General features: G+C 41.5%; 2 protein-coding genes across 2 annotated transcripts; both read left to right on the top strand.

Moving 5' to 3' along the window:
- LOC141590922 (cystinosin homolog) lies at positions 1–1,388 on the top strand. The gene is made up of 6 exons (XM_074411432.1): positions 1–90; positions 197–321; positions 413–455; positions 542–659; positions 766–815; positions 996–1,388. Exons 1-6 carry the CDS (start codon positions 1–3, stop codon positions 1,131–1,133), a joined length of 564 nt encoding a protein of 187 aa, XP_074267533.1. The 3' UTR covers positions 1,134–1,388.
- A 4,447-nt stretch (positions 1,389–5,835) lies between these two features.
- Positions 5,836–11,021, top strand: LOC141590921 (mitochondrial pyruvate carrier 1). Its single transcript, XM_074411431.1, has 5 exons — positions 5,836–5,936; positions 8,378–8,480; positions 8,579–8,633; positions 8,730–8,865; positions 10,693–11,021. Exons 2-5 carry the CDS (start codon positions 8,385–8,387, stop codon positions 10,736–10,738), a joined length of 333 nt encoding a protein of 110 aa, XP_074267532.1. The 5' UTR covers positions 5,836–5,936; positions 8,378–8,384; the 3' UTR covers positions 10,739–11,021.
- The last annotated feature ends 550 nt before the right edge of the window (positions 11,022–11,571 follow it).

Below are 11,571 nucleotides of genomic sequence, written 5' to 3'. Positions count from 1 at the left end.
ATGATACCGGTTGCTGCAAATGATGTAGCATTTTCAATACATGCAGTCATCTTGACTGCATTCACCCTTTTTCAGATTTTCATCTATGAGGTAAAATTACAAACTTACTGTAATTTCCTGCAGAAATCTTCAAACTCATATTCTACTTTTAAACTTGTAAATTTAAGTTTTAAGTAACAAAGATGTCATTTTACAGAGAAAAAACCAGAGATTTTCAAAAACCTCTCTCGGAATTGTCTCCGCTGTATGGATTTCCGCTGCAGTTTGTGTCTTTGTAGCTATTCACAGGCATTCATGGCTCTGGCTTACTTCTGTTTTCAGGTATGATTTAAATCGTTTCCTATACAATCCCTTTTTTTTTGTAAAATTTATCGAACTTTTTAAACCATGTTTTGTTTTAACTTTTGTGCAGCACAATTCAAGTCACAATGACAGTGATCAAATATATACCCCAGGTAACAAATACTGAAGAATGCGTCAATAACTATACAATTGGTTTCTGTTATGTATATATTAAGGGGTAAGATGTCTGAATTTGCAGGCATTTATGAATTTTCGACGAAAAAGCACAGATGGGTTCAGCATTGGTAACATTTTGCTGGATTTGCTAGGAGGTTTGACAAATTATGGACAAATGGCTGTGCAATCTGTAGACCAAAGTGAGTCGTAGATCAATTACGTCTCATTTTTCTGCTTATATACTCGTAATTTCTTCAGTGTAGTTTCTCAAATGTACTAATCTTCACTTTAAACTTCTTCCTGCAGAATCCTGGGTTAACTTTTATGGTAACATAGGCAAAACTTTGCTTTCACTGGTATCGTCTTCCTCCTTATCACAGTAATTTATCCTTGTAGTTTTATTTACTAGCTCGTTAGTAATCACGAATTCTTTGCTGCCTAAATGAATCTTTTATGAATGTCGTGGCAATCCCGAACACTTAATACTACGAGTAGCTTATAAGAGACTAAGATATGAATCCTGTCGATTATTGCAGGTGTCAATATTCTTCGACATTTTGTTCATCATTCAACATTATGTGCTTTACCCTGAAAACAAAAGGGCACTTCCTATTACTCAGTCGGAGATCAAAGAGACTACTGAATTCGATAGCAAAGATACTGCTAAATTCTGAAGCAGATAGATAGAAAGATTTCTTATTCCGCACTTCGGCTATAAATCTCAAGTACATAGAAGGCCTACATGATCTTGGTGAACTGTAAGAGGTCATATTATTATGCAGGAAATCAAGGGTTTCTGATTTCATAACACACAGCTCCACGTTGATTCAAGTACTCAAGTAGTCAAGTAACGTATTTCTAAGAGGACAACCCTCACACGCTCAATTTATGCCCTATACAATGAAGATAGAATATTACACATATAATTCTGTATTTGTAAATATCATAAATGAGGATGAAACTTGGGATAAATGTCACCCATTGACATTCTTTTCTTTATATTCTCTTGATTTTATTTCCAATGACCTAAACACTTGACTCTCCCCATCAATATTATTAAAAGGCTGGAATTCTTCATTGTTGTGGACGAATATACTACTATGTCAATGCCAATTCCGTCAATAACTATTTTTTAGCATTAGGAATAAATCAAGCACCCGACCACAAGCGCAAATTCCAAGACCCGAGCCATGACCTAACTAGAAAAAACGACTAAGAGCTCATGGACAACATCACGCTAATACCCGAGTTGCCCTAGGCCCCTAGCCATGCCTAGATCTTACTAATTTGACGGGCAGGCCATGTGTGACGATCCGCACACTTGAGCCCTTAGGTTTATTTTATGCTTATGTAATTTCATTTTCCTTGTACATTTGTAGTAAGTATTTTCTTAGTAGTTTTAGAATAGGTTTCCATAAATAGGTATATCGCTATTCCTCGACTAAACTTGTAAAATCAATGTTTCATCCTTTCTACCAGGGATGTAAATATCAAATTTCCCTCTTTAGGGAGTACTAGTGAATGAAAATCTACTTCCTACCTTGTGCCTTCGTATTGCTTGTTGTTGCTTTGTTGTGAACGACTCTTAGCCTTCACTTTACTAACAAGCCGTGTTTGTGGGATCGACACTAGGATCCCGACTCACACCCCGAGACCCGAGTATCGTGCTAGTGGGCGATCCCTCACTAGTACGAAGAGCCTTGTCGCTTGCATCTTGCCTAGAGAAGGGGCAAAGGTGCGCGCCACGGTCCGGCAAAAGTAGCGGACCGTGACATTTGGTATCGAGCCGGTCTTCGGACGGGCGTCTGCAAGCCGCATTTGTTCATCGAGATCGAGAAAATGGGCGAAACAATCGAGGACCGAGTGGATGCCTTAGAGGACGCAATCGACGTCAAGCTTCCCAAACTCGAGGACATCGTGATGCGGATGGCCGCGAGCCTCGAGGAGTTGCAAAAGACGGTTTGTGACCTTGAGACGAAGGTAGACGGGATGGACATTCGCATCCAAGCGATCAGTGGTGCGATCCCCGACGATCGGGAGGAAGAGATCAATCATCTGCACCGAAAGGTCGAGATGTTAGAGAACACTTGTGCCACGCTCGTGAAAGCGGTGGGCAATGACGGGAAATCTATGGGGAGCCATAAGGTGAAGGCACCCCCACCTCGTGCCTTCGATGGGGCGAGGGATTCGAAAGCGGTGGATAACTTTATCTTTGATATGGAGCAATACTTCCGAGTAAGTGGGCTCGACGAAGACGCGGAAGTTGTCACGGCTAGCATGTATCTAGTCGACGATGCCAAGATGTGGTGGAGGGCTAGGTACAAGGAAATCGATGCGGGCACGATTACGGTAACATCGTGGGCCGACTTCAAGAAGATCTTGAAGGATCACTTCTACCCCGAGAACACGGAGTTTGTCGCTCGGAAGAAGTTGAAGGAAATCAAGCACACCAAATCAATCCGGGAATATGTGCGGGAATTCTCAGCGTGCATGCTCGAGATTAGCGAAATGTCCGAGACGGATAGGACATTCGAATTCATTGACGGGTTGAAGAGGTGGGCACAACAAGAGGTCATGAGGCAGAATCCCAAAAATCTGTCTTCGGCCATATCAGCTGCGGAACGCCTGCTCGACTTTCACGGGGAGCGAGAGGCACCAAGAGTTGTGGCACCAACGGGGAATGCTGGTACGTCACAAAGTGGGTATAATGGACAAAGGCCACAAAACAGCGCCATTTCAGTTGGGAACAGTCGGTTCCGCTCGCAAGGAAGTCAAGCCCAATCGGTGAGCACTACAAACTCGCCCTCAAGCTCGTCTTCGAAGGCGGGAAACTCTACTGCTTCCACAACGAAGAGACCGTTCGCGTGTTTTGTGTGTAAGGGTCCTCACAAGATGGCCGACTGTCCGAACAACGCGGAGTTCAATGCCATGTTCAAGAAGATGCCGAAAGGGGCTCAAGAACATCTTGATGGGGCGTTGGCCACCTATCACCAAGAGTGTAACGAAGACTCGAGTGATGGTGAAGACCAACCACGGATGGGCTCGCTTCAACGGATCAGCGCGATGGGGAAATACGAAGATTCCTCCGCCAAGAAATCCAACGGGCTCATGTACGTGGACTTGATGGTGAATGGGAAGCAAGCACGAGCCTTGATCGACTCGGGCGCCTCCCACAACTTTGTTACGAAAGTGGAAGCTGATCGGTTGGGGCTAGTTCTCGGGATGCTAACAACCGCCTTCTGAAGCGGTCAATGGGAAAATGAGACGCGTCCAAGGAGTGGCTAAGAAGGTCGCGGTCCAAGTGGGTGAGTGGGCGGGGGAGCTCGACTTCACCACCGTTCATTGGATGACTTCAAGTTAGTACTCGGGATGCGGTTCTTTCGAAAGCATTGGTGGTATTGAAACCGAGTGACGGATCGATGCTACTAATGGGGTCTATCGTAGTGAATACGGTAGACGGCGACGAAGACAAGGGGCAGCATCGAATTTCGGCTATGAGGGTGATACCGATGCCGAAACAAGGGATGCGACCTTGGAGAATGCCTAAAGGTTCGGTGGAGCCGAGGGCGAACAAGACCCGGGCTAACTACGATGCTAAGTGGCACTGGGGACGAAAGAAGAGTCTACCCTCTCACCGAGGAGTAGACAATGAGGGCCGAGATGCCCAAAGAAGTAGGCCTCGTACCATCGGGGGCCGCGTCGATGTCTTGAATCGACGTCCTGGTTTGCGGGTCGGTCGACCCAAGAGATAAGGCCTCGTACCATCAGGGGGCCGCGTCGATGTGTTGAACCGACGTCCTGGTTTGCGGGTCGGTCGACCCAAGAGAGAAGGCCTCGTACCATCGGGGGCCGCGCCGAAATGCGATTCGGCGTCCGGAGATCTCACATTCCCTTGATTGCGTCTTTGAAGTGACGAGAGACAAGACGAAGGTCCGTTGGGGCCGATTTGGAGAAAGCCCGAGAGAGCACTTTTCAAGCAGCGGCAAAGTGGGCGTTCCCGAGAGACAAGAAGCACGTGGTGGACTTGGAGAACATGATGTTCGGCGGCTTCTATGTCAAGGAACTCCGACCTATCCTTGAAGGGACGAAGAGGCCAATCATTGTTTGGGACGAAGCGCACATTCAAGCCGAGTGGTACAAGCCAATCCCCAACACTGCATGGACGGTCAGAGCTCACCGAGGATGTCTCACTGAAGCACCGTTCAAGATTTTTTGTGTTGCCGAGGGCGGCAACAGATTAGGTGGGGGAGAGTGTGACGATCCGCACACTTGAGCCCTTAGGTTTATTTTATGCTTATGTAATTTCATTTTCCTTGTACATTTGTAGTAAGTATTTTCTTAGTAGTTTTAGAATAGGTTTCCATAAATAGGTATATCGCTATTCTGAACTAAACTTGTAAAATCAATGTTTCCTGCTACCAGGATGTAAATATCAAATTTCCCTCTTTAGGGAGTACTAGTGAATGAAAATCTACTTCCTACCTTGTGCCTTCGTATTGCTTGTTGTTGCTTTGTTGTGAACGACTCTTAGCCTTCACTTTACTAACAAGCCGTGTTTGTGGGATCGACACTAGGATCCCGACTCACACCCCGAGACCCGAGTATCGTGCTAGTGGGCGATCCCTCACTAGTACGAAGAGCCTTGTCGCTTGCATCTTGCCTAGAGAAGGGGCAAAGGTGCGCGCCACGGTCCGGCAAAAGTAGCGGACCGTGACACCATGCATGGCACAAGGCCTATCCAAGAAGGCCCGTTTTCTGCCGAATGGCTCTTAATTTGTGCCACCCCAAACGAAAAGAATCAATTGTCGAATACTACCGATTAAATACTTTCTCTCCGAGTGACTTTCTTATAAAAAAAAATTATTTGTGAAACACTGCTATTTGAACAAGTTTCTATGTGTAAAAAACATCAACGTATTCAACACACATTTTAGCCCAAAAAAAAAAGTCAACTTTTCAGTATTAACAACCGACAAGGCGACAACATGTGATTTTTATTGTTCCGTGAAAATTTGGTTTATAGGAACATTACTTTCTAAAGCACAAATTTTAGGACGAAATTTTTCTCGTGTTTTTTTTTTAAAAAAAACTAGTCTACAATTTATGTCACCGATCAGCTCCAAAAATATTGACTTTTTCGAATTTTTTTTTTTTAAAAAAATGAATATAAAATGTTATAAATAAAAAAGAACGTACTCCCTCCTATTCTTTATCTTCTTCCAAAAGGTGGGGTCACAAGTTATAAGAACCACAAATTATAGACAAATAAGAAAAGTGGAAGAAAACGATGAAGTAGTTGGTGGAACGAATTAGGGTAAGACCGTAAGACAACGGATTAAAAAAATATATACATTTTGGACTTTTTGGTTATCAAATTATATCTTCATCTTCTTCGACTTTTCATTCGCACCCAAAAAAAAATCTTCGACTTTTCATTCTAATCTCTCCGTCTCCGAAGAATTCGATCCACATTTTCGGTATGTTCTTCTTTCAATTTGATTTGAATTTAAATTACCTCATTTGATTCATCTTTACCTCTTTCAATTTGAATTTAATTGGATTATTTGAATTTAATTCTGTGCATTTTGATTATCGCAATTCAAAATCTTCTATTTTTGAATGAATCTCGAATTCGTTCAATTCAATATGCCTTATTTTTGTTGAAAGTATAATCATTCTGCAGTTAATAAGTTTGAATTACGTGAATGATCAATTCCAACTGTTTGACGGGCTGATTTACTGGTTTGAATTGTATTTGTTATCATCATTTGGGGGAAAAGAATTGAACTTTGTCGCGGTGTCGATCTTTTGGGGGAAATTCGATTGCGATTTGCTTGAATGATTGTTTTGCTGGTGTTATGTTGGAGAAGGGGCGGGGTTGTGGCCTGTGGGGGTGCATTTGAGGAATCTAGGAATGAATAGGATCCCTATCAATGAAAATTGAAAAAAGAAGGTGACTTGATTTCTCCTCCCCCCGTTTTGATGTTGGAACTAATCCACGGAATGGGGGGGAATAAGGAGATAAGGAAGCTGGTATGGTCCTGTCTTTCCCGAGGTGTAAACAACCTCTGGTCTCTCTGTCAAAGCTCCTGTGCGCCTCGTTGAACATTGGGCCTCCATTTTTTTCTTTTGTCGGCTGAGCTGAAGGGGGGATCATCAGGAAGAGGATTGAACAATGAGAGAGGCAGGGAGGTCAACCTCTTTCAAATAGTATATAGGGGAGTTCGAACATGCGACATATCGCACACAAGACTTGACAACCAGTTGGCTAAGACCTCTTCGTTGGTTTGTTGAGATAATTGTGGGATATACCTTTTTATTAAGGTGCAGAGTTGGACTAGAGCGGTTATTTTGTTCTACTCATCTTTGATAGGTTTTAATCACCATCAACAACAACATTATCCGAGTGACCCAATGACTCGTGCAAATTGAGGTAAGGAGGGTCGGATGTACGCACCCTTTCCCTTATGTTAGCAACACAAAGAGGCTGTTTCCGAATTACCCGAGATGAAATTGCATCGAGAACTGCATTGAAGGACCGCTATTTCACATAAGAAAGAAGCGCAACCACTTTAGTGAGCTATTTTGATTTGTTCCATCATAATCCAAAACCAAAGAGTAAGGAGTCTTTGACACCATTGGAAATTTAGAGAAATAGGTTGTAATCACACTACAATAGGTTAATCTGGCAGTTGTTTATCAGGTGACCTCGCACCTCATTGTGGATTAGTGGCACACATAATCTGTGTTGTGGTTTTATGTAAGCGCTCCGGTAGTATGTTGTATACGAGAAGTTATTGAGAACCCAAATTAGTTTCTACTTGTTGGAAACTTATGTTTTGCTAGGTATTCACTATAGTTTAGTTTTCATTGAAAGATATTACTCCCTCCTATTCTGAATAATAGTCCCATTGTGGACATGGCACGGGAATTAAGGAAAGGAGTTAAATAATGTAAAGTATTGTGGTGGGGTGAGGTGAGGTAATTAGAGAGAGGGAAGGTATTGTGGGGTATTATTGTGAGTGAAGTGATTAAAATAAGTATTGTTTTGGGTTGGGTGGGGTATTGTTGTGGGGTTGAAGTGATTAAAATAAGTATAAAAGGTTACCAAAAATAGACAATGGGACATTATTGTGGATAGACGGAAATGGACAATGGGACACTTATGTAGAATAGGAGGGAGTACTTGCGATGCTGGAAAGAACTTGCGTTTTATTAAGATTCATAAGACTTACTCTCTTCCTGGATCATGTTCTTCAAAGCTATTCCATTTGGTGATTAGGAGAGGATATTAGGACTGATGGATTATGCTACAAATCAAAGTTTAATCGGGCTAGGTGAATAGAAATACCACATTGATGCATAGTTTTTTTCCTGATTTATGTTGTGTTACATTGTTTTCAAGTTGTCAAAACAATGCAATATCACCCAATGTTTTACTCGCAGAGCTTACAACTTTTGTAGCCTGTCACCTAGTCCGGAATATATCTACTAATAGGTTTCTACATTACGTTAAAGAAGAAGGGAAACATTGGGAGTGTTTTGAAGTAAGTCTAGCATATTAGATAATACACCCTCCGTCCAATTCATTTGCTTATTTTTTTTTTATTCTTCGTGAGGGGTATTTTAATCGAAGGTCAACAAATGATTGGGACAGAGAGTATTTTCTTGCATGAATCCATTTCCACAACGAGTGGAGTTTTTGCTGTTTTTCATTATTTGATTTTGGTTCTTTTTTTTTGAAAGGGTGGGGGGGGGGGGGGGTGAGTTGAGACCTTTTTCTTCTCCATTATATTCGTTTAACTTTAGCTTTAGTTCTCTTGTATCAATGGCTGACTGTGAATTGATAATCTTGATAAACCTGGGAGTGCAAATAGATACTTTAATGTCTATACTAACATGTATATACTTTGTTCAGGTGATACATGGCTTCGACTTTCCGGGCATTTTTAAACAGTCCTGTTGGTCCCAAGACTACTCATTTTTGGGGCCCTGTAGCCAATTGGGGTTTTGTTGTTGCTGTAAGCTTTGACATTATACCGAAAGATTTTTATAATTTTGAATGCAGTTTGTAGATAAGCTTTCAACTTATTGCTTGCTTAACTGATGGAATTTGCAGGGGCTTGTTGACATGAATAAACCTCCAGAAATGATTTCTGGGAACATGACTGCAGGTTGAGTTTTGATCACTTTTGCTCTTCTGCTATGTGCAGCTCATAATTTCAGAATGCCACTCTAGTTACCAATGTTTGTGTATTTGGTTTTTGCAGCCATGTGCGTCTACTCGGCGTTATTCATGAGGTTTGCATGGATGGTACAGCCTCGTAATTATTTACTTCTGACTTGCCATGCTTCTAATGAGACTGTCCAAATGTACCAACTCTCTCGATGGGCTAGGGCAAATGGGTGAGTTTTCTTACAAGTCCATTTATTTGAGTAGTAAATTGCTGGGTTACCTCGTTCTTCATTCTATAATTGGGTTTACCTTGCATAAACCTTGTATCCTTGATTGTTCTGAGTGGTGGGTCCACTTCACTGGTCTTTGTTGATCTTCTCTGATTTTGCTGGGCTTTCGTGGATCATGGCAGTTTCACCAAGAACCTTTCTAATATTGTAAAGTTTCTTAAATGATTTTGTTATGGATACAAATATAAAATAATTGAGTCAGGGTTCTATTTCGTGGACCATGGCATTTTACCTCTTCTTTTGTAAACTCGGGGTTCTATTATGTTGATAATGTAAGAAAACACATTGTAGTAGTTATGAATTTATAACTGGCAAAAGTGAGTCGACCCGATGAACTTGATCCGAAAATGAAGAAAAGTGTCACCTGAACTTGACCTGTTAGACCCAAAGTAACCTGCCTCGGCAGTCCCGAAATGACCCGAAATAACTTAAATCCTAACACGAATGGACTCAAAACAGCCCAACCGTAAGGTAGGCGCTGTCCCACATAGCGACTCCCCTCACTATTTTTTATCACCTTCTTTGTTTGCTCGAGCTTACCAAATCGTGCCTACCAAGCACCACCATTAAGGACTAGCGGACGTTTACCCATATTGAGCAACCACTAAAGCCTTAGGAGTAAAAAGGTGTAGTGGGATAATTTTTATATTTTTGACAGCTAGAGTAGGATAATTAAGTGCATAAAAACTTGTATCACTTTCATACGAAGCTATCATAACTTACATCACCTCTATTTCTTGCATCAATGGTGTCTCTCTTCTTGTTTAGTTCATGTAGCTGAAGTTGCACCACTTCCCTTTAATAACCGTGTTTCGTGCTCCATTTCTTTGTTGGTTTTTGTGTAATTTTTGGTTGATTTTTAAAGTTAAGGTTTGACTGGTTTGTTGAAAGGAAGTTCCTACGAGTATGTTTTTGTATCCTTTGTGGGTACACGTGCTGCCCAGGCAGCATATCTATGTCTAGGGGTGTTAAGGAGTCGAGCCGAGCCCGAGCTTGGCCTTGCTCAACTTGTGCTCATAAAGTAAAACTCGAACTCGAGGTTACCCGAGCTTGAAAAAATTGGCTCGTTATCAAGCTTTAACGCGAGCTCGAGCCAAACTCGAACTCAACTCGAGCCTATATATAATTGTTGAATTTTCGTTTTTTTCTCTGAATATTTTCAATAACAAGGCTCGAAGGTTTTTATATACAAATCTTGGAAAATCAATGTGACATTTTTATGTGTGATACAAATATATAATCATGACAAAATATGTATAAAATATGAGTAATATCCTATCTAATTACAGAAGCTCGAGCCGAGCCAATGTTAGCTCGGCTTGACTCGTTAAGCTCTCGAACCGAGCCCGAGCCAAGCTCGAGTTGCTCGCGAGCTGTCTCGTCTCATTAAGGCCCCTATCTATGTCTAAGAGAAAAGCTAAGATGATTTAGAACTTGCTAAAAAAAAAAATCACACGTTAATGACGTGGACCCAATTTGTGTAAACAGTTTGAAATCAACTCTATTTTTGTAAATATTTTGGGTTTAAACCCTAGTTTAGCAAAAAGGGGTAGAGTCGTTACAAATTTTATGTAGCTTTGGTTAAACCTATAACTTATCTGAAAAATAAACAACTTAAGCAAGGATAGACACCTCGACTGGATTTAACCTGATGGTACTTATTCCAAAAAATTTACTTGTGGTTAGTTAATGTACGATAAAAATTGACATGTTGTTTGTTAATTCCTTGAGTATGCATTTGATCTTACTATTCTGCACTTGTATCAGGTACTTGTCTGAAAAGAAGGAGGTAGAGAAAAGCCCCGAACTGTGATTTTCCGTTGCCATTGAATTGCTCGTATTTATTTCTGTCAAATTGCATCTTGGTTTCACGATTGTACTCCCCGCTCATGTAAGCTCAGATTTCAGGGTTTTGCTCAAAGATCAAATAATCTAAAATGATTTTCTTTCTTGTCAAAATGCCCTTTTTCCATGATTCCGTCTCTTGTTGAATTATGTTTTAACCTCGACTCATAACAAACATGTGTTATGAGCTGTTGAATGTGCGTTTGTACAATTAAACCCAAGTAAATGAGCAACTGAGCTTTGACAATTAACTGCTTTTTTGTTGACTAGTCGTTGATTGTCAGACTGAAACTTTTTCTTAGATGGTACTCCAATATTCAAGAATTTGTGACAGAAAATCATGTAGGGAATACAACAAATCTTGGTTCTTTGCAACTGCCATTTTGTAGAACTGCTGTGCATATTATCAATGGCAAGCTCACTCTGCCACCGGAATCCTACTGTTGAACAAAACCTGTCATGGTGGCTCGACTCTTAAATCTTTGAGGAGCAGTGTTTAAACCGGTCATTATCATCGTTTTTTTTTTTAAGAAAGCGGGGGGGAGGAAGAACTAGGGGCCCCTATTTGGCTGTTTCACGTCAAATAAAATTCGATTATCATGCCAACTTAAAATATTTCAATAGAAAAAAAAACAGTTGTGATTCTGCATATATGAATGGGGCCAAGACGGCGGGCGGGCGTTTTTCGTGTATGCAGTCTTAAGCTGGTTCAGTTGGGATGTGGTCATGTGCGGCCCACTAGGGCACTACCGCCAAAGCGTGCAGCTCACGGAGCCTGTCGCCCCTGTCATCACCACCAGC

The sequence above is a fragment of the Silene latifolia genome, chromosome 7 (assembly GCF_048544455.1).
Source record: "Silene latifolia isolate original U9 population chromosome 7, ASM4854445v1, whole genome shotgun sequence".
Lineage (NCBI taxonomy): Eukaryota > Viridiplantae > Streptophyta > Magnoliopsida > Caryophyllales > Caryophyllaceae > Silene > Silene latifolia.
The sequence above is the reverse complement of the archived record's forward strand: the minus strand, read 5'-3'. Positions and strand labels throughout refer to the sequence as shown.

What these genes read in the sequence shown, in the direction of transcription:
- LOC141590921 (XM_074411431.1), top strand. Translation starts at nt 8,385, where the DNA reads ATGGCTTCGACTTTCCGGGCATTTTTAAACAGTCCTGTTGGTCCCAAG. An exon ending in ATTGGGGTTTTGTTGTTGCT is followed by an intron (nt 8,481 to 8,578) that starts GTAAGCTTTGAC and finishes TGGAATTTGCAG; the next exon opens with GGGCTTGTTGACATGAATAA. An exon ending in CGATGGGCTAGGGCAAATGG is followed by an intron (nt 8,866 to 10,692) that starts GTGAGTTTTCTT and finishes CACTTGTATCAG; the next exon opens with GTACTTGTCTGAAAAGAAGG.
- LOC141590922 (XM_074411432.1), top strand. Translation starts at nt 1, where the DNA reads ATGATACCGGTTGCTGCAAATGATGTAGCATTTTCAATACATGCAGTC. An exon ending in TGATCAAATATATACCCCAG is followed by an intron (nt 456 to 541) that starts GTAACAAATACT and finishes CTGAATTTGCAG; the next exon opens with GCATTTATGAATTTTCGACG. An exon ending in GCAAAACTTTGCTTTCACTG is followed by an intron (nt 816 to 995) that starts GTATCGTCTTCC and finishes CGATTATTGCAG; the next exon opens with GTGTCAATATTCTTCGACAT.